This window comes from Spea bombifrons, chromosome 8 (genome assembly GCF_027358695.1).
Source record: "Spea bombifrons isolate aSpeBom1 chromosome 8, aSpeBom1.2.pri, whole genome shotgun sequence".
Taxonomy (NCBI): domain Eukaryota; kingdom Metazoa; phylum Chordata; class Amphibia; order Anura; family Pelobatidae; genus Spea; species Spea bombifrons.
The window spans coordinates 14,531,602-14,554,136 of NC_071094.1; the positions used below are offsets into that span (position 1 = coordinate 14,531,602).

General features: G+C 42.3%; 1 protein-coding gene across 1 annotated transcript in view; it reads left to right on the plus strand.

Annotated features, from left to right (window-relative positions):
• Positions 1–17,831, plus strand: part of F8 (coagulation factor VIII) — a 694,472-nt gene extending 676,641 nt beyond the window's left edge. The window contains exon 26 of the mRNA XM_053474021.1: positions 17,660–17,831. Coding sequence (XP_053329996.1) covers positions 17,660–17,806 — 147 coding nt within the window. The 3' untranslated portion in view covers positions 17,807–17,831. The remainder of the gene's footprint in view (positions 1–17,659) is intronic.
• Positions 17,832–22,535: the final 4,704 nt, after the last annotated feature.

A 22,535-nucleotide genomic window follows, 5' to 3' on the forward strand; every position in this document is an offset into this window, starting at 1 on the left:
AATATATTCTTCTCTGCTGTATTCAAAGAGGAAAATGAAATGCCAGGTAATATACAGCAGGATGAGACAAATGCCCCAGTACATGTCGCCTGTCTAACCCAGGAAGAAGTGCAGTGCCACCTAAAAAAAATCAAAATAGACAAATCACCAGGTCCAGATGGCATTCACCCCCGCATTCTAAGGGAGTTAAGTAATGTAATAGACAGACCCCTATTTCTAATATTCAAGGACTCTATAGTGACAGGGTCTGTTCCCCAGGACTGGCGCATAGCAAATGTTGTGCCAATATTCAAAAAGGGGACAAAAAGTGACCCGGGGAATTATAGGCCTGTTAGTTTAACTTCTGTGGTATGTAAACTGTTTGAGGGTTTCCTAAGAGATGCTATTTTGGAGAATCTCAATGAAAATAAATGTATGACTCCATATCAGCATGGGTTTACAAGGGATCGGTCCTGTCAAACTAACCTGATCAGCTTTTATGAGGAGGTGAGCTCAAGACTGGATCGGGGTGAATCGCTGGATGTTATATATCTTGATTTTTCCAAAGCATTCGATACGGTGCCACATAAAAGGCTGGTACATAAAATGAGAATGCTTGGGCTGGGGGAGAATGTGTGTATGTGGGTAAGTAACTGGCTCAGTGATAGGAAACAGAGGGTGGTTATTAATGGTACATACTCTGAGTGGGTGACTGTTACTAGTGGGGTACCACAGGGGTCAGTTTTGGGTCCTATTCTTTTTAATATATTTATAAATGACCTGGTAGAGGGATTGTATAGTAAAGTATCAATCTTTGCAGACGATACTAAGCTCTGTAACGTGGTTAACACAATAGAGGACAGTGCACGATTACAAATGGATCTGCATAGGTTGGAGGCTTGGGCTGGGATGTGGCAGATGAGGTTCAACACAGATAAATGTAAGGTTATGCACATGGGGAAGAAAAATCCAGGCTGGGAATATGTATTAAATGGGAAAACACTGGGGACGACTGACATGAAAAAGGACTTAGGAGTCTTGGTTAACAGTAAATTTACCTGTAGCGACCAGTGTTAGGCAGCTGCTGCTAAGGCAAATAAAATCATGGGGTGCATCAAAAGGGGCATGGATGCCCACGACAAGGAAATAATTCTACCATTGTACCAGTCACTAGTCAGACCACACATGGAATACTGTGTACAGTACTGGGCACCAGTGTACAAGAAAGATATAGTGGAGCTGGAGAGGGTTCAAAGACGGGCAACCAGAGTAATAAGGGGAATGGAAGGACTACAGTACCCAGAAAGATTATCAGAATTAGGGTTATTTAGTTTGGAAAAAAGACAGCTTAGGGGAGACTTAATAACTATGTATAAATATATAAGGGGGCAGTACAGAGATCACTCCCAGGACCTATTTATACCCAGGACTGTATCTATAACAAGGGGACATCCTCTACGGCTGGAGGAAAGAAGGTTTCTACACCAGCACAGACGGGGGTTCTTTACAGTAAGAGCGGTGAGACTATGGAACTCTCTGCCAGAGGAAGTGGTAATGGTAAACTCAATAAAAGAGTTTAAAAGGAGCCTGGACATGTTTCTTGAAAGCAATAATATTACAAGTTATGGATATTAGATTAATAGGGACAGAACGTTGATCCAGGGATTTATTCTGATTGCCATATTTGGAGTCGGGAAGGAATTTTCCCCCTGGTATGGGGCAATTGGCATATGCTTCATAAGGGTGTTTTGCCTTCTTCTGGATCAACACAGTAGGGACACAATATGTATATAGGTTGAACTTGATGGACTTTGGTCTTTTTTCAACCTTATGAACTATGTTACTATGTTACTATGTTACATTTTTCTTCACGATATTCTTGTAAGAAACTTTTATTTCTTTATTAATTCATATAAACTAATAAACTATTTAATAAAAGCTGTGATTGAGAAAAATATTTTTTTTGTATTTCCTTTTATTTGCCAACCTGCCCCCCAGTTATGCACATCTGCCCCCAGGCTTGTCACTATGCCCCCAGAAATGCCCTATACCCCCTATATGCCACTCTGCCCCATGGTATGCCTTTTAACCCCTATATGCCACTCTGGCTCCCTGATATGCCTTATACCCTCCTATATGCCACTCTGCCTCCAGAAATGCCTTTTAACCCCTATATGCCACTCTGTCCCATGATATGCCTTTTAACCTCCTTTATGCCACTCTGCCTCCAGAAATGCCTTATACCCCTATATGCCAGGGGCATATCATGGGACATAGTGGCATACTGGGGGTTAAAAGGCATTTCTAGAGGCAGAGTGGCATATAGGGGGTTACAATCATTTCTTGAGGCAGAGTGGCATAAAGGGGATTAAAAGGCATATCATGGGGCACTCTGCCTCCAGAAAATCCTTAAGCCCCCATATAAACCCCCCCGACTTACCACTGCTTCTGGTGTCTGGCGAGGGCAGTGGGTGGAGGCTGGCATTCAGGAAGTTAAAGGGGCCGGTGTGCAAGCACTGCACCGCCCAATGCCCGTGTCTCAGCTCTTCGTCCCACCCCTTTTGGGACGAAGTGCTGAGGCACGGCTATTGGGCGTCGCGGTGTGTGCACACCGGCCCCTTTAATTTCATTAGATACCGGTGGTGGGAGGGTCTTTGCCTTGAGTTGAGATTGAAATTCCCAAACGCAGGTTGATAAGTTTCTAATGCCAGAGAGGTGTTGTTCGATTTTATACCGTGGTTGACTCTCATTGGATTCTAGTTGTAAGTTATATATATGAATTATCATGCATGCCTCGTATGCGCGCACAATCCTGGGATAACTCAGGCCCCCTCAATTAGCTTTTTGGAATAGAAGTTTACTTCCTAATCTTGGTTTTCTACCGTTATTAATGAATTTGTTGATGGAGGTTTGTATCATATTTAACCATGGGACCGGCATTTTTAAGGGAAGATGTCTAAAAAGGTAAGTCCATTTGGGTAAAATGTAAGAATTTATTACACTTATTCTTCCAACCCATGATAGCATGGTATTTTTCCAATTTTTCAGCAGGTAGTTGGTTTCTCGGAGGCAAGATAGGAAATTTCTTTCCATCGTGTCCTGTGCTTTTGCTTTTAATTTCAGACCTAATTATTTTTTTTTATCAATTCTCTGTTTATTGAAAGCGAAACATGACAATGCACAATGTCACAGTAATAGTAAGGCACAGTGGAAATAGGTACAAAGTACATCAATGAAAACAGCAGAATCAGCAGCCATGGTTACAAATGCAATCCTGAGAAATTGTTTCAGCAGAATACCAGATAACAGCTGAGCACAATGATCAGACATAAACATAAAAAATATGTGTCAAAGGCATAGTGCTACGCAACAGACGTATGGAGCAAACATCAACAGAGACCATGGTGGTCTAAAATAAAAAAATAAACCAAACCAGACCGTGTGTGGCACGGAATCAAGATGAGGAAAAGAAAACAGCTAAGTGGCACATGAACAGAGACCTGAGGAGGGAGGAGGAGGAAACCATCAACATAGACCTAAATCAGAGGAGGATCAGGGCGATCCTCCAGGGAGGAAATATAGGAGCACCAATAGAACCACTTAAGCTCCACCGTATGGTCCCGCCCCTTAGAGGCACCTGAGAGGACCTCCATCTGGTAAATAAATTCTACCCTGTTGAACCAGGCTACAAGAGAGGGGGGAGTGACGGACTTCCAGGATCCCGGAAGGGTGGTAAGCGCAGCATTAATCAAATGGAATGTAATAGAACCCTTATAAGTATGGTACGGAACCTTGTTATAATGTAACAGGATAGAGGCCGGAGTAGCCAAGAATGTAGGGTCTGACACTTCCCGAATTACCGCAGCCACCGCATTCCAAAAGGGCTTAATAACAGGGCATTCCCACCAAATGTGGAAAAGGGAACCGGGATGGGAGTTACATCGCCAGCAAATCAGAGAGATTTGGGGCAGGAATCTATGCAAATCAAGGGGAACCTTATACCAACGGGTAATAATTTTGAAGAGGTTTTCCTGCACCCTACTGGACACGGTCCCCTTATGTACAATCATGAGCATCCTTTCCCAATCCTCCAGAGAGAAGACTAGTCCCAGATCACTCTCCCAGAGGCTGAAATAATAGGGTTTAGTAATGACCGCTGGCGCAAGAAGGAGGGCGTATAAAGCAGAGAGCAAGTGTGGAGGCTCCCGGGATTCGAGACACAATTGTTCAAAGGCAGTGGGAGAGCGGGCGCCACCAGCCAGAGCCCCGGTAGAGGAGAGAAAATGCTTAAGTTGGTGATAGAGGAAAAGAGTCAAAAAAGAGTTATTCACAGTCCCCGTCAACTCCGCCAAGGGATTAAGAACCGAGCCGCGTGTCACATGGCACACTTGTAAAACAGAGACTTAAGCAAGCGCTAAGGGCACCAGGCGAGCAGTATCCCAACCCGGAGCGAAGGCCCGGATTACCGGAAATGGGGAACAAGGGGGAAGGGACAGACATAAGACCCCCCTGCCCGCACCGCATGGCCAAGAGCCTTCAAGGTGGGGCCAATTAGGGGATGGAGAGCATACGCGACGCAACGCTGTGAGTTAGGTACCCAAGGGAGTACAGCAATCGGGCAGGATAAAGCAGCAGCCTCAACTGACACCCAGAGGCGACTCGCCCCAACAGACCACTCGACCACACGCCGGAGGTGGGCTGCCCGCCAGTAAAGTTCCAGATTGGGGAGACCCATCCCCCCCTGCGTCTTAGGTCTCGTCAAATAAGCGAAAGAAAGTCTAGGCGGCTTGCCCTTCCATATGAAGCGGAGAAAGGCTCCATGACATTTACGGAAATAGGAGCGGGGAAGAAAGATAGGTAGTGTTTGAAAAAGATACAAAAAAAGCGGGGGAGATTGTTCATCTTTAGAACACTAACCCTCCCAAACTAGGACACATGAGGGAAAGCCCACCGGTGCAAGTCAGCAAGGAGGGTGCTCAGGAGGGGATCAAAGTTGAGAGCCTTAATCTTAGACAAATCCGCAGGGATAAGGACCCCCAAATATTTAATACAGTCGTCCTTCCAACGAAAGGGCATAGTGGTGCGGATATGGCGAGAAAGTTCCGGGGTCAAGCGGAACCCCATCACCTCGGACTTGGATAAATTAATCTTGTATTTAGAGATAGAGAGGAAGTGATCAAGAACCGACAGCAGCGCGGGGAGGGAATGACCTGGATCAGATAACGTCACCAGGATATCGTCAGCAAACAAGGAAATCACATGGGAGCAACCCGTGACAGTTATACCCAAGATGTCCGGGTGTGCACGGACCGCCACCGCAAGGGGCTCGACCACTAGGAGGAACAAAAGGGGGGAAAGGGGGCATCCCTGCCGCGTACCATTGGCGAGCACGAACCGATCGGATTGAATGCCATTAACTGTGACCCGAGCAGATGGTGAGGAATATAGGGCACGCACACGTCAGGAACCTAGAGCCTAAACCAATACCTTCCAAGACCCGGAACAAGAAGGGCCAGGAGACCCGGTCAAACGCCTTTTCGGCGTCCATCGAGGCCAATACCAGCGGGGTGCCGGAGTGGTGAGCGTGCGCCAACAAGTCAACAACCTTAATCGTATTGTCTCGCGCCTCCCTCCCCGGCACAAACCCCACCTGATCCGGGTGGATCAGGCCAGGCAGAAGAGGTCGGAGGCGATTGGCAAGCACCTTAGCGAACAACTTAACATCAACGTTGATCAACGAAATCGGCCGGTAGCTGCTACACAGGTCCAAATTCTTATCAGGCTTAGGGATTACCACAAAGCTAGCATCGAGCGCCCTAGGGTCAAAGGGCTCACCCCTGGCAATAGCGTTGAAATGGGTCACCAAATGGGGGCCTAAGATTGGGAGAAATTTTTTTATAATAGATGGCAGAGAAGCCGTCTGGTCCCGGACTCTTACCAGATGGGGAATTTTTAACCGCGAATTCAATTTCCGACAGAGTAATCGGATCCTCACTCTTCCGTAGTGAGAACTCTGGGAAGGTGTGCGGACAAAAAATCAGTGGTGGCTGCGTGAATATCCAAACCAGGGCGCGAGTCCGAAGGAAGATTATAAAGAGACGAATAATACTGTTGGAAGCATTCAGCAATTTTGTGGGAATGAAAGTGAAGTTTATTATGACGATCTTGGATCCTAGTCAGGTAAGTCTGAGCCCTCTTCGCCCGCAGGGTTTGAGCCAAAAGTTTTCCCGGCTTATCGCCAAGCTCATAAAATAAATGACGTGTAAAATCAGAGAAAGAACGCCATCTGAGTGAACGCGTTTGGCCACAAACCAAGAACAAAAAACAAAACGATACAACAAGAAAATAAACACATATGTGAGATGTAGTGCATAGAGTGGAGATAGGCCACAGGATAACCTATCGTAGCGACACTGAGTGTCGACAACGTGTGAGCTAAGGGACTTCAGGGAGTCCCGAAATCACTGTCCCAAGGAGGACAAGAGTGCTCGGGGGGGGGAAGGCCCACAAGAGGAGGAGAAAAAAGCAGACAAGAAAAGAGAGAAAGAGAGAGAAGAAGAGCAAGAAAGGAGAGGAAGGTAAAGGTGTCGCCGTTCCGCCTGGCAAGCAACATTAAAGGAAAACCCCACTGATAGGGGATGGCAGCTTCCCGGAGCGCCACTGTGAGGGGCCGCAATGCCCTACGCTTCTGAAGAGTGAGCGGGGAGAGATCCTGGTAGATGGAGAGCTTCTCCCCTTCATATTCCACAGCGCCTGCAGTGCGACAGGCCTTCAACACCGCCTCCTTGACCGTGTACTCATGGAAGCAGCACACCACATCCCTGGGTGGGGAAGATGGAGAGCCCCTTGGTCGCAGAGCACGGTGGGCCCTATCAAAATGGATTGGGGCATCATCCGGTAACTTGAGGAGCGAGTTGAACACCGACTGCAGCATGTGGCAGAGCGTCTCCAGAGGGACCGACTCAGGTAGGCCACGGATTCGGAGATTATTTCTCCTACCCCGATTATCCAGGTCCTCCAGCTGACGTCGGAGTTGAAGAAACGATTCGGTGTGTGCGTGTAGAGTGGAGGAGTGGGAGTCAATACGAGCACAGGCAGCCGAGTGGTTGTCCTCGAGTGCAAGCACACGATCCCCCAGTTGCTTCAGGTCGTGCTTGATTACCACGAGGTCGGCTTGGACGCCCCCTGAAGGGCCTGGTCCAACGATGTATCAATCACGGCCACCAAGTCAGCTTTCGTCGGAAGCGCTTTAAGGGCCTCCTGCCACGACGGGCCCGCAGCCAACGAAGGTGGGTAACTCGAGCCCTGGTCGCGAAGGCCATCGTCCGAGCACTCGCTGACCTGACTGGCGGGAGACGGCGCCATCTTGGGCTCTGAGTCTCGGGAGTCTTGGTCATGTGGAGCTTGAAAAAACGACCGGACAGAGGGGTTAGACGGTCTGTCCCTGGTCCCAGAGGCTCTGGGGGTCGTCCCCGCTCGATTAGTTTTCCCCATCGGCCGGGTCTAGTGGAATGAAAGGTTGAAAAAGTCGAACGGCGAGCAGAGCTATCAGCTTATGCGGCCATCTTCTTTGAGCGCTCGCTCCGCCCCTCCAGGCCTAAGTATTTAAGCTCTTGTGTTACTCCTTTAAATTTAAATTCGTATTGTATTTTTTGTGCGGTGTGTGTGGGAAGGTTTAGGAAAAAGATTTCTGATTTTTCTATATTTAGTTTGTAATTAGAAATTTCTGCATATTTATTTATAATTATCATTAATTCTCTAAGCGATCTTGCTGGATCTTCAACTGTGAGAAGGACATCATCTGCGCATAAACAAATTTTTAATTCTTCTTGTCCTAACATGGTACCTTTCATTTTTTCATTTTTCCTTATTATAATTGCCAAGATCTCAATAGTCAAGATATATAACATCAGGGAGAGTGGGCAACCCTGTCGTGTTCCATTATTGATATGGATCCATTCAGATTTAATATCTTGTCCCACAATTCTACCAGTTGGATTTGAGTACAGAGCACTTATAGCTGATAAAAAGTTGCCTTCTATTCCATAAGACTGGAACATAAAGTTCCAATTAATGCGATCAAACACTTTCTCTGCGTCCAGCGCTAATAAACAGGTCTGTCTTTTTTCAAAATTGGCAAATTCTATGATATCAATAATGCGTCTGACATTATTATAAGTAAGTCTGTCAGGTACAAAACCTATTTGGTCAGGATATATTAATAAAGCGATCGCCTATTTCAGTCTGTCTGATAGAACCCCTACAAATAACTTTATATCTTCATTAATAAGTGAAATCAGCCTGTAATTGATTACTTCTTCCAGATTTTTGTCGTGTTTAAGTATAGGTATAATATTAGCTCTTAATAGCTCTTCCGGGGCCTGTCCCTTATTCATTAATTCATTAAATAAAGCGGTTAAATGTGTAACAATCTCACAGTTGAATTTTTTATAAAAGAGGCCACTAAATCCATCCGGACCTGGGCTTTTGCCATTCTTAATCTTATATATCACCTTTGCCACTTCTGATTCTTCTATGGGTTTATTTAATTTAATCAGTTGGTCATTGTTCAGTTTAGGTATAGGTAGAGTTTTCAAATATTTTATAATTTCCTCTGATTTCGTGTTATTATTTAAATTATATAAAGCGGTATAGTAACGATTCCGGAGATTCCTTTAAAAGCGTTATTCGTGGTTACCTTATCAAAATTGGAAAAATAGAAAAATCGTTACTATACCGCTTTATATAATTTATATAATTTAAATAATAACACGAAACCAGAGGAGATTATAAAATATTTGAAAACTCTACCTATACCTAAATTGAACAATGGCCAACTGATTCAATGTTATTTTTAACTATTTTATAAATCCGGTTTTTAGCTTGTTTTTTCTTGAGTTTATTAGTTAGCTATAGGGCTGCAACAACTAATCAATAAAATCGATAATAATCGATAATGAAATTCGTTGCCAAAGAATTTCATTATCGATTAGTTGAATCGATTATTATCGATTATAAAATTAGGGTTTTTTCAGAGCAAACGCTCTGAAAAATGCCCCTCATTATATAAACCGTTTCAGTGACTCACAGCAGCAGCTCCTACTTACCTGTCCCTCCCTGTAATCACTGTGACAACTGGCCCCGCCCCTTCCTTTTCCCAGAAGGCCAGAACCACTTGGCTGTGACACTCATCTAACTGTAAGTATAAAATTAATATTTGGGCTATTGAAAGTTAGGGGAGGTGGGGGTTAATTTAGGGGCAATTATGGTTAATGGGGTGTTTAGGGTTAATTTAGGGGCAGTTATGGTTAATGGGGTGTTTAGGGGCAGCTATGGTTAATGGGGTGTTTACGGGCAGCTATGGTTAATGGGATGTTTAGGTGCAGTTATGGTTAATAGGGTGTTTAGGGTTAATTTAGGGGCAGCTATGGTTAATGGGGTGTTTAGGGTTAATTTAGGAGCAGCTGTGGTTAATGGGGTGTTTGGGGTTAATTTGAGGCAGTTGTGGTTAATGGTGTGTTTAGGGTTAATTTAGGGGCTGTTGTGGTTGACAGGGTCTTTAGGGTTAATTTAGGGGATGTTGTGGTTAATGGGGTGTTTAGGGTTAATTTAGGGGCAGTTATGGTTAATGGGGTGTTTAGGGTTAATTTAGAGTAGTTGTTTTGATGGGGTATTTAGAGTTAATTTAGGGGTAGTTATCGTTAATGGGGTGTTTAGGGTTAATTTGATTAATTTAATAAAGTTAACTTAAGATGCAGTTAGAGATAAAGGGGGGCCAAACTAAGGGGAATCTAAATCCTGGGGGCAGTGAAGATTAACCCAGTACAATTTATAAAAGTGTGATGCGTACGGGTCTGTGATATGAGGGTAGAGTGGAGTGGCATATGTGGGGAGGGCAGCGTGGCATGTCTGGGAGGCAGTGTGGCATGTCTGGGGAGGATGGAGTGGTGTATCAGGGGGTATAAGGCGTATCAGGCACATGTGGGGGTGGAGTGGCATATGTGGGGGTGGAGTGTGGGGGTGGAGTGGCATATGTGGGAGGCAGGGTGGAGTGGCATATGTGGGAGGCAGCGTGGAGTGGCATATGTGGGGGTACAGTGGAGTGGCATATGTGGGAGGCAGTGTGGAGTGGCATATGTGGGAGGCAGCGTGGAGTGGCATATGTGGGAGGCAGCGTGGAGTGGCATATGTGGGAGGCAGCGTGGAGTGGCATATGTGGGAGGCAGCGTGGAGTGGTATGTGTGGGAGGCAGCGAGGAGTGGCATATGTGGGAGGCAGCGAGGAGTGGCATATGTGGGTGGCAGCGTGGAGTGGCATATGTGGGAGGCAGCGTGGAGTGGCATATGTGGGAGGCAGCGTGGAGTGGCATATGTGGGAGGCAGCGTGGAGTGGCATATGTGGGAGGCAGCGTGGAGTGGCATATGTGGGAGGCAGCGTGGCATATGTGGGAGGCAGCGTGGAGTGGCATATGTGGGAGGCAGCGTGGAGTGGTATATGTGGTAGGCTGCGTGGAGTGGCATATGTGGGAGGCAGCGTGGAGTGGTATATGTGGTAGGCAGCGTGGAGTGGTATATGTGGTAGGCAGCGTGGAGTGGTATATGTGGTAGGCAGCGTGGAGTGGTGTATGTGGTAGGCAGCGTGGAGTGGCGTATGTGGGAGGCAGCATGGAGTGGCGTATGTGGGAGGCAGCGTGGAGTGGTATATGTGGGAGGCAGCGTGGAGTGGTATATGTGGGAGGCAGCGTGGAGTGGCATATGTGGGAGGCAGCATGGAGTGGTATGTGTGGGAGGCAGCATGGCAAGCCTGGGCTCAAATGTGCATAAATTGGGGGGGCTGGTTGGGAAATAAAGAGAAGAAATGCATTTTATCAGGTTTTTTTTTTATTCTGCTGTTTGTATTTAACATCATTTGTTTATTAAATTATTTTAAATAAATGAAAAATTTACATTCATTTTTTTTATCCGATTAATCGATTAATCGACAAAATAATCGGCCAACTAATCGATTATGAAAATAATCGTTAGTTGCAGCCCTAGTTAGCTATTTATCTACTCTATTGTTCTTATAATACCACTGTTGTTTTAATTTTTCAAAATTTTTACTAATCTTATTAAATTCTAGATCTCTCATTCTTTCTTTTAATTGCTGAATCTTGGTAGATCTAAGTTTAGTTAGAGATATTTTATTAAGTTTTGTAAGGTCATAGAGGTTTATATAAAGGGTGGCTAATTCTGAGCCTCTTTTTCTATTTTTCCAATTTTGATAAGGTTGAGCGAGATATTATTTTATCATTGTTGTCTTGGAAATAGAATTTAATAGATTTCCTCAGAGATTCTAAATGTTGTTGCTGATCTGATATCGTATGGTTTATTCTCCAATCCCTGAGGATTGTTTTCGGGTAATTAGAGAAAGTCTCACAAATGATGGCGTTATGATCTGACCATTTTATGTCTTTAATCAGTATTTTTTTTGTATTATTCACTAGGGAGTAATTTCCTATCACCAGGGCTATGCGCGCATACGAGGCATGAGGGGCAGAAAAATTTGTAAATTCTTTTGTAAACACTCTCCAATTGTCATATGGATTATTTTTTAAAAAAAAGTTAGTCAGGCTTTTAGCCGATCTTTCTATTCTCTTATCAAGAGTTTCTCCCCTTCTTAAGATTTTATCCAATTTGATATCGGCGATTGTATTGAAATCTCCCGCCATAATAAGAGTTCCACTTATATATCTTTCTGCTTTTTTAAATAGATCTTCTATAAATCTTATTGAGCCTGTATTTGGAGCATATAAATTAATTATAAAGTGTGTACTTGATCCTCTATCTTGCATACAATAATCATATATCTAGCTTCTAAGGCAGTATCTTGAAATATAATTTCAAATTTTCTGTTGGTAGAAATGATAATAGCCACACCTCAAATTTTTTTTATCTTGTAGGGATGAAGTAATTATTTTTGAAATTTGTTTACTCTTTAGGGGGGCATTACGAGTATTAAGCCAGTGTGTTTCTTGTAGGAAACATATATCAATTTTTTCTTTTTTCAATAGCTTCAGTAGTGAGACTCTTTTATGAGGACTATTTAGCCCTTGGACATTTAATGAAATGAAACGTACCATATTGTTCGTTTTGACAACTTACACCCCCAGCATAGGGAAATTAAAAACAGAAAGAAAGCAGAAGAAAATAGAAAAAATGTATGAAAAATAAAAGTCTTTCTCCTCGACTGAATTGACTGTGCCTCATATTGTGGACTACCATTAGCATTGTGCGAGGGCCCCTTGTGGAGTTTGCAGGCTTTATTTATTAAGACTATAACCAAAGTATTCCATACAAAAAAAAATTAGAAAGAAGGAGAGGAATTAATAATATTCATAACCATATTTATATATCACGATCATGAACTACTTCTAAGAATAAGTAGAATGCAAGTGATATGTTTCATTATTTCTATCATCATTCATCTTAAGCTTAATATTAGCCGAGTTGCAAAACAGTCAATGTATATAATAAATAGAAATATCAATAAGTTAAATATAAATAGGTAGGGTGAAAAATTCTTTGAGCTAAAAGACTAGAAAAGGACAGTTAAAAACGCTTATTATAATAAGTCAACTTATCTCTCCTCCCCTTTAGATGTTAAATCTAGTGTAAGCTAACTCATAGAATGTTTCTTAAAATAAGAATCCATGAGGTGTGTATGGTATGAATTAAATTTTTCTCTCATCTTATCCAATTAATAATTATTAATATCTAATTAAGTAAAAAGATAATAATAATATCTATATATCTAATATCTAATAATATCCAATTAAGTAAAAAGATAAATGAATAAAAATTTTCCCCACAATGTCCGATATGTGCAGAATCTATTTTAGGTGCATACATTATTGGTTCAGCTTATTATTCTTCGACCTTGAGAATTAAAGTGCGTTATGTTATCTCAATCATAAAATATAATCAAGTGCTTAAGTAAAAGTGCCTAAAGTGCTACAGAGTATTTTTATCAAATTCATTAAGCAAAGTCATAAAGTGTGTCTTATATTAAAGATACATAAAGTGCAAGTAATATAGAATAAAAATGCCTAAAGTGCATACAGACTAATTACATTTTTGTCTCTTATCAAATCCATTAAGAAAGATCATAAAATGCCTTTTTGTAATAAAAATAAATAAAGTGCCTATTGTATAATTTCATTTTTTCTTTCTTCTTAACCAAATCTTAAATTATGTATTGCCTAAATCAAAGATGTGTAGTGTGTGTAATAATAAATAATAATGATAACGTCCCAATAAATTAATCGCAATAAGTAGTAGATAAGAAGTAAATAAGGACTGTCTAAAATGTGCAAAATACTACATTAAGTGTGTAGTACCTTAGTTCATCTTATTATTCTCTATCATTATATGTTGTAGTAGATTATATTTCCTCAGTCGCTAGGTATAATAAAGTGCTGACCTATGAATACCTGAGGCATACTGTATAAATTCCTTATTTTCTAAAGTCATTCATGAAAAATTCGTTATACATAGAAAGTATTCATTATATTAAAAACAAAAAAAGAATAATCATGCTATTTCTATTAGTAGCTTCCCACCAGTTTTTAGCTCTTTTCAACGAATTTAAGGGAATTACACTGTTATCGTGAGATACTAGTAAATTTGAGGCGAAGTCCCACTTATATCTAATTTGTTTTTCACGTAAAAGTTTCGTAAAGTCCTTGATAAGTCTTTTAGAAAAACTAGATTTTTGAATCTGACATCATCTGTAGTATATGATCTTGCTGCTTGGTATACTTTCTGTCTTGTTTGAAGCGTAACAAAGGATGTATCCCTCGGGGTGTCTGCAGGGATTTGAGGTGGTTTTGTTATTCTATATGCTTTTTCTATAGCTATCTCCTCTTGAGATTTTCCAATGCCCATATCTTGAAAAAGCGACAAATCATATCTTCCATCAAAGTAATGTGCTCTTCCAGTTTTAATATTTTTTCTTCTGAAGTTTTCAATTTATCTGTCGCATCTTTTAAAACAAATTCTATTTTTTCCACTTTAGTTTCTACTAAACCTATCGTTCACCAATAGAAGTGATCTTTTTTGACATGTCTTCGTAGTGATTTTGTAGTTCTTGTTTAATCATCAGTAGTTGGTGGTCTGCACATGATTGAATGCATTGTTGCATTTTAGATTGGGAGAATGAGTCCTCTTGATTTTTAGGGGCTTTAGAAGCTCTTTCATGTGCAATTGTCTCAGTGTATTCTTTTGAATCTTCTAATATAGAGGTTATCGTGGCTGAAATTGAGTCGTCAGTATTTGCCTCTGAATATTGTTTTTTGTGTAGATTTGGTGAGAACATAGATGCCGTTTTTCTTTCTTTTTTAGCTTCTATGTTCTTTTTTTTCCTTTTTCCTTTTTTCTCTGTTGTGACGTTTTTCTCCTTTTTTTCCCTTCTTCCTTCCTCCTTTTTCTGTCCCTTTCCTTTCTCTTCCTCTCTGCTTCTCTATTCCTGCCCCCTTTCTTCTCCCTTCTTCTCTTGCTCCTCTCTATCAAAATTCAAAGTGACTTGTTTCTGTACAGTAAATCTGTTGTGTCTTTATTGTGTCACGTCCTACCCAGGCTGTGGAGCTGCATATCTCGCTCTTGCTTCAGTTTCCCTGTTTTGTTTCGATCCATTCCTGGATTTCCTTTTGCTCTGTTCTGATCTTCCATTCCTTGCTTCTGCTTCAGCTCTTTGCTTCAGCTTCAGCTCTTTGCTTCAGCTCTGTTTATAAGGTGTGCCCCACCCGTGTGTTCTGTTTGTTTCAGTCTGCAGTCTAAAGGTATTTCTCAGTGCTATGTGTTTGGATTACATGTTTAGTTTGTTTCGTACCTCTGTCAGCAGGGATTAGCGTTAGGACCCACCGTCATTGGAGTACTTTGGCGTAGTGGTGGGCTAAGCATACTATGGCGTGACATGGCGTGGATGTGACGGAATCTCCAATAGTTATCAAACAGTCCTAGGCTAGTTCCTGTATTTATGTGTCCTGTCCTGTATCCCCGGCAGTGGGGTGTCCTGTCCTGTATCCCCGGCAGCGAGGTGTCCTATCTTGTTCCCTGTTGTGCCATGTATTATGTATATCTTGTCTGGTTATGTTTATTCCTTGTCTTGTTCACTGTTGTGCTCTGTAACTTGAATATCTTGTCTGGTTATGTTTCGTGCCTGGTCTCCCTGTCCCTAGCTTGTTATGTTTCTGCTATATTTCTCTGCTTAGCTTCCATACGCCCAGCCTGCAGCATCCCGCACATGAGTCTTGTGTGATGTCTCATGCCTGTTCCAAGGTGCCTGCAGGATTTCACTTCGTTCTGGACTTCATCCACTGCTATATATATTGTGTTTGGCTGCACAACCCTAGATACTCAACACCCAGGTGAGTGTGGTCACCCTGCATCAGGCCCTGTCCATCTCTGCTACCACTCCATGACTCCATGAACTCCATCTTTGGGCGCGCTGGGTCCTTTCAGTCATCAGCATGGACCCAGTTCCTTACATATTGTTTGGATATTGTGTTAAAACTCTCAATCCACGGCCACCCCCTTCAACGCTTATATCTCTCTGCTGTATTGATTTTATTTATGATGGTAGATAATTTTGATAAGGCTCTCATAAAGCCATGTTATGTTCTATATCAGGCAATAATATCAGACAATGTCTGAGTATAATCAGTGCGGATTTATGTATATAAAAGACTCACTGCGCCCGGGGCCCAGGATCCGCTCGTTTGGATTCTCCATAAGATCTTGCTTGCGATCCTTGCGGTATGGTCTATGACCTTCTAGGCCACGATGTAACCAGACGGAGTCCCTTAAAGAGTGTATTTATGCACTGTTACCTTCCTGTAGTAGTTACCGAATCTTAACGGCGTTCCATGCCAATGCCCAACATCTCGAAACGATCGTACTTGTGTATGAGGTAGTCGTGGAGGGAGTAGTTTGTCTGTTTCGATTTGTCCAAATCCAACGGTCTAAACGGGATTTCACAGAAATTCGCGGCAAAGTCTACTCAGGATAACCGAGGCATTCGCTCGGGTATCTACGCAACTCGTAGTTTGCCCGCGAACTCCGGACACCGCCTCTCTAGCGTCTTACGTCATCACGCCTCCCTTTTAATAAGATTTTCAAGGCTGCAAATACAGACTGTATCTTAAAGACATCCAGCCTTCAGTGTGTTTCATTTTGCCTAGTGGGGTACAGACAGAACTCCTGGTATCCTCTGCAACTGATCTCTTACCTGACCTGCTTACCCAAGTCCTGACATGCGGTTTCAGTAAAGGGTGTAGATGTTGAAGGCTGATTTAACTAGATCCATGGAGAGTGATGAACCTCGGGGGAAAATAATTTACTTTGGTCTCTGGACCGCATGGTTCCCTTTCCCCCATAGACTATTTCCTTATATCCCCAGACATGCTGCCCCATGTCCTGACTGACGTACAGCCAATACAAATCTCTGACCATGCTCCTGTGACCTTGGTGTTTGACTTGCACTCGAAAAATCACCACACTAGACACTGGTTGTTCCCGATTTATCTTACCAAGTCAGATGGTTTTCATCAATTCCTACTAGGGATCTGGCACATTTTCATAGATGACATCATAGAACAATGACCATTCGTTACTCTTGAAAACGGCAAATGCAGTCCTTGGGGTCTACATGTCCCGGCTAAGGCCTGGAAGGAGGGGTTAGACAATGCCCTGCAATCTGAGGTATCTAGAACATATGATATTTTTGCAGCCTCTTGATATTTGAAATACCCTGGTTTTCAAACATATATGGCTTGATAAGGTAAATTAAAGTGGACGGTGTGACAGAATGACTTGTCATACAGGGGAACAAGGTACTCATAGATGGCTCCAGCCTGGCTGTCAAACAAAGATAGCACAGGTAGGAACTCCATTGTTTAATTAATCCCATCAATAGGATAATTAATAGGGGAATTAAAGGTTGGGTTGATACATGTATCTGTTAATTTATGTTAATGCCGTTCTGTGGATATATGAGTCTATGTTTTACAACAATTAACTGTTCATTCTTGCTGTCCTCAATTCAAGGTAGTTGGGTACACATAGCAGGGTTCCAAGGTGTGATGCTCACTGGTGCTGGAAGTAATTTCGGGGGCAACAGGATGATACATCTGGGTGATCTCTGGGAGTTACTACAGCTCTCTTGGTGAACCTGTTAAAGCCGGTTTCAGGGATGTCCCAAAAAAGACATGGGAGCAGTATGACCATATTTGAAAACTCAGGACTAAACTCAGGACAAAATATTAGACTCTATTTAGCAGGTTTCTTCATTAGTTTTTGCAGATTAGTAAAAGATTTTTCAAATAAAAGTGAGAAAAATGTAATTTCTTTAAAAAAAATCACCACATTTATATATATATTTTTTTTAAGTAAATTGGATGATAAAATAACGGTATCTAAAGAATGCCCTGCTTGTCCTGAAAAAAAAAACAATTTATGTGTGTGGGTGCACTAAATTAAAATTACAGAAAATTAACAGCAACACTGCAAAAATGTTAAAACAGCCTTTGTCCCAAAGTGTACTACAAGTAAAAAAGTCTTGTCATTAAGGGGTTAAAAAAAACCCACAAACATCATGTGGCCATTCCTGAGTTCTTTACCTGTTTTTATTTTTATTGTTTTAGATTTTTGAAGGAAATCTGGACCCTGACACACCATTTTGGGCAACATTGCAACCCCCTGTTGTGACACGTTTTCTGAGATTGCATCCTGTGAACTGGAAGGGAGGAATTGCCTTAAGGATGGAGGTTCTGGGTTGCAAGATATCCTGATTGTGGAATTCACAAAAGCACACTGCACATTTTATGCTGCAAATTATATATCCCTCATTGTATTTTTGCTTGAATTCAAGCTTCTAGCAATTCTGACATTTTTTTTTCTTCTTCAGAGTGTATAGTAGCCTCCATATGCTCCAAAGGTTCTTTCTTTCAGCACTGCTACATTAAATAAACTGTCACAAGTATTTCTGTAGCTACCTTGGCAAAAATGACTATCTCTCTCCGTGGGCATGTGTGCATTTATTGGATGTTCTCTTTTGCTATTTTGTATAGTTATAAAGAAACTATGTATGCATAACCTCCCCATCAAAATTAATTTACTGAACTGCTATCATTGCCACATCATTGAAAAAGGCTGGCATGACTTAAATGTGTTTTTCATTGTTTTCATTGTCCATGTCACAGAGAGGTGGGATCTACTATTGTAAAATAAAAATCATTGTTTGAGGTAACTTTTGTTCTTCATTTCTGGTTAATTTCTGGTTGTTCTTAACATATGCCGCAATGAACCACTGGCAGAGTGATGCATTCCAAAACTATTTGAATTGATAATTTTGTTTAATTATTGTCATTCAAATGGGGATTACTCTAGCCTTGGTGTAGAGATAATCTATATTTAAATAAAGACAGGAGGTGAATATTTGTATCATCTTCTTTACTAAAACCTCCAGCAGCAAAGAAATGGTTAACATCAGAGAAAACAAACATGCAGAAGGCCTCGGAACTCTCTACTTCCTCTTCTTTGATGTGCTGAACAGACTGAAAACCTGATGTACTGAAAACTCCAACAAATAACCGGAACCGCAACAGTCCAAGAACCAGAGGATAAAAGTTCCATCTGAAAAAAAAAGAAAAAAAGAGAAAACATAAAAGAGAAAAGTAAACTGCAGAAACAGCTTCAAAACAAAAATGAATCCATAATCACAAATTAATAAAATCAGATAAACAATCGAGAAAATATACATAGCAAAATCAAGACATATAAATAGAGGGAGGGAGAAAGACCCAGGGAGGGAAATGTCCGCCTCCTGTCTAATAAAATTTATATTATCTGTACACAAAGGCTAGAGTAATCCTCAATTTTATGGCAAGACTAGAGGCTTCATATTTGCAATTTTAAAGCTACCCCAACAACGTAGCTACCCCAAAACCGCAGCTGGAGGATGATAATAAAATGTGCAAAAGGTTGACTCCCTAGACCAATCAGCATATATCCGAGAGGGAACCGCCCAAATCAAGAGCCACCGAGGCCGCCGCAGCCCGAACCGAGAGGGCCCAAAAAGAACCATCATCAACACTGGCCAAACGAAGGATCCATTTGATCCATCTAGCCTCCATGGGGACCGAAACCGGCTTAAAGGGAAAAACATAGGAAATGAATAAAGTACCCGGAGACATCGGACGCAAGCCCACCATGGCCGAGAGATAACTACGGCAACAGCCCGCCAGACGCGCTAGGACGCACGGGAAAATAAGGGTCAGAGGACAAAAATTTAGTCCTACAAGAACTAGAAACCACAACGCCGTTGGGAGAAAAGGTAAATGAATCTGTGGCGAAAGCTGTAATATCAGAATATCTTGTCTTGGGTGAGAATGTATTAATCTGCCCGCTACCAGGATATGAGGCATAATCGAAAAAATTTGTGAAGGAGGAGGAGGTCAGCGCCTCTGAAGAAGGGGAATCTATACTGAAACCGCTGTCCCTCAGTACTCTCCTGGAATTTGGGCTTGTTGCCATGGAAGGCAGCTCTGCTGGTGGCACGGCCCCTGTGCCGACCAGCGCTCGCCAAACAACAATCTCTAGCCTGGAAGACCTTCCGCATTGATGCCTGAACCTTGTTCAGGGATGTGAAGATATTCACGTGTTGGTTAAGTTCCTTGAGAAACTTATCCGCAAACAACTTACTGTCCAGTTTGTATAGGCCTGCAGGCAAACAGCATCATGCGCCCACTCCCTGATCAAGTAGGGATTGGTCTGGGTACCCTCCGCCATGGCCTCATCAGCTATTGATAGAATCTGTGTCAAAGGTCCTGCCACGTTCAGCAGCTTGTCCCTGCTCCTTTTCAAGGATCTTTTCCAGACCTGTTAATGAAGGTGATGAACTTAGGATCAAACTCCGGGGTAATCGCCACCTTGTCTGGAAGAGTGGTCCAAGGGCATCCTGCATGGAGTTTCTAGCGCACATTCTTCTCCAGAGGCCAACGTAGCCAGAAGCGAAGAAACTGTGCAATGAGGGATGCTGGGGGTCAAATTCGAGGACCTGGGATGACGCAGGGTGAGCGGGCCAAACATCAGGAAGCCTAGGGAATTCAGGATCTCTGCAGAAGATCTGAAACAAACACAGATTGATCCACAGGGGAAGCCAGCCTAGAGCCTTCAGCGGGGTATTCATCCAACACCTCGTACTCCTCAGCTTAGCTCTCCATCTCTGCCCTGAATGTAGATGGGTGCCAGGGTAGGGGCCTTAGCCTTCTTCAAAGGTGCCTTGCCTTTAGCTGATATGTCATTCTCCGTCCACTGAGGTTTGCACGGGCACTCCTTGTCTGGGTAAGGGATGATCGGTCTAAGGAGGCCAGGGCCGCAAGGAGAGACACTAGAGCAGACTTCAGCCATGCCTGAAGGGCAGAGGGCATAGGCAGGTCAGTGTCAGACATGTCAGCTGATGACCCCCTGATGACCAGTGTCAGACATTTTGCATGTCTTGCAGATTGGGGGTCACCCGGTGGCACCAATGGGGGTCACCCAAAGGGCCAAAAGCCAGTCCCGAATTCTTAGGGGGTTACCTTAAGGGGCATGGAACCAAGCTAACTCCCAGGCATAGTGCAGACTGAAACCAAGTGGAAGTAACCTAGGTCACGAGAGGACAAAAAAACTACCAAAGTAGTATAGATATCCACGGTTGAGACTGTGTCAAACTATTTTTTTTAAACGTTAATCAGGCTCAATGCCAACTAGTGGCCAAAACCCAGTAGTCACAGTAAAAAGGGGGGTCACCCCAATGATATACAGAGGGGGTCACCCTTGAACGGGGGTCACCCTCGAACGGTTAAAGCGAAGCACGCACCACCGAGTGAAGGGGACAGCTGTGCCAGGACACGTCCGTCCGCGGAGGGAGGCGATCCCGCGGGTTAGCGCATATGCAGGGTTCTGCCTCTCGCCCGCAGCCTCCACGAGGGATGGCGGACCACAGGGAAGCTGCACCACAGCAAAACAGGGAAGGGTATTCCCTGTTTATTTTTTTATATTTCATATATTCATTGAAAAGACTGAGTAGTCCTGAACTTGAGAATCCCATGGATTTTTGAATCTGCATTTGTGCCGTTTAATGTTGATCTCTATGGCTATACCCTCTTCCTGGCTCCTAAAAAATGTCAGACTGGCTCCCAGATTGTCTATCTTGTTCCTAATTTATACACAAATGCAATCAGTGGTGAGACTCCCCACAGAGATTATATAAATCTCAACAGCCATTCGCAGTAACTGACACACTTATAAATATTATGACTAACGAAAACATTTTGTCAGCTACGACTAGGGAGTCACCTTTAATGTACTATAAAAGGGGTGTAAACTTGAAAGATAAAATGGTATTGTCAGATCCATGCCGCTGTTATGAAAGGTCAATTATAGACTTGCGCATTCGTCTTCGGGCGAACATGAAAACGAGCACGAAGAGAATACAGTGCCGGCAAAATGTAGGAGAATATGAAGACTCACAACCACGAAGAATCGAAGATAGTCTTCATTTTTGCCGCGCAGCCGCCAAAATTTCAAACAGGAGTGAGCTGATCTCGTCTGTCCAATCAGCTCACTCTTGTGACGTCACGCTAAGGGTCTTGTCCAATGCCTGTGCTGCTGTTTTTTGAATTCTGAAGGCGCCTTTATAAGACCAGAGCTTGCCTGAGAGATCCATTCATTTTTCGCTGTGACTGCTTTGGCAACACTGCTGTGCTGCATCCGAGCGTTACAGAGAGATTGTTCTGTTCTGTGTGAGACTGGTAAGCCTTAGCCTGCCATTTCTCACAGTGTACTTCATCCTCACTTCAGTGCTACTTAATATAATTAATAATAATAATTTGATTAATTTAATTTTTTTTATTTAATTTGTCATCAACTGTAGTGTAAGTGCTGTTGAGTTGCAAGTGCACCCAGTGCCTCAGTGGCACTGGGGTGCCCTTGCCCTGGGCTGGCACTAGTGCCTATTGCCTGTCCTGCTTAAATAAATTAAATAGAATTTATAAATAATAATTTAATATAATCTATAATTTAATAGTTCATTATAATATTATATATATATATATATATATATATGTCAGTCATATATATATATATACTATAGTATACTAGTGTAGAGTGTACTGTAGACATTCATCTACTAGTGTCTAATTTCAAATCAGCAATATTAATTAATATAATTAATAATTGAATTCATTATAAAATTATATATATATATATATATTTGTCAGTTATAGTTAGTAATAGTATACTAGTGTAGAGTGTACTGTAGACATTCAAGACATCTACTAGTGTCTAATCTAAAATCAGTAATATCAATAATTCTATAATTCTTTCTTATCTTAATAGTTAATTAAATTAGCTATAAATAAAAGTTATAAATAATATTAATTAATTACTACTAGCGTATAGTTCAGCTAATCTTATTAGTACTGGTGCTGCAGCTCTATAGTTTGTGCTTTGTTTTAGACCAAGTCAATTTTTCTT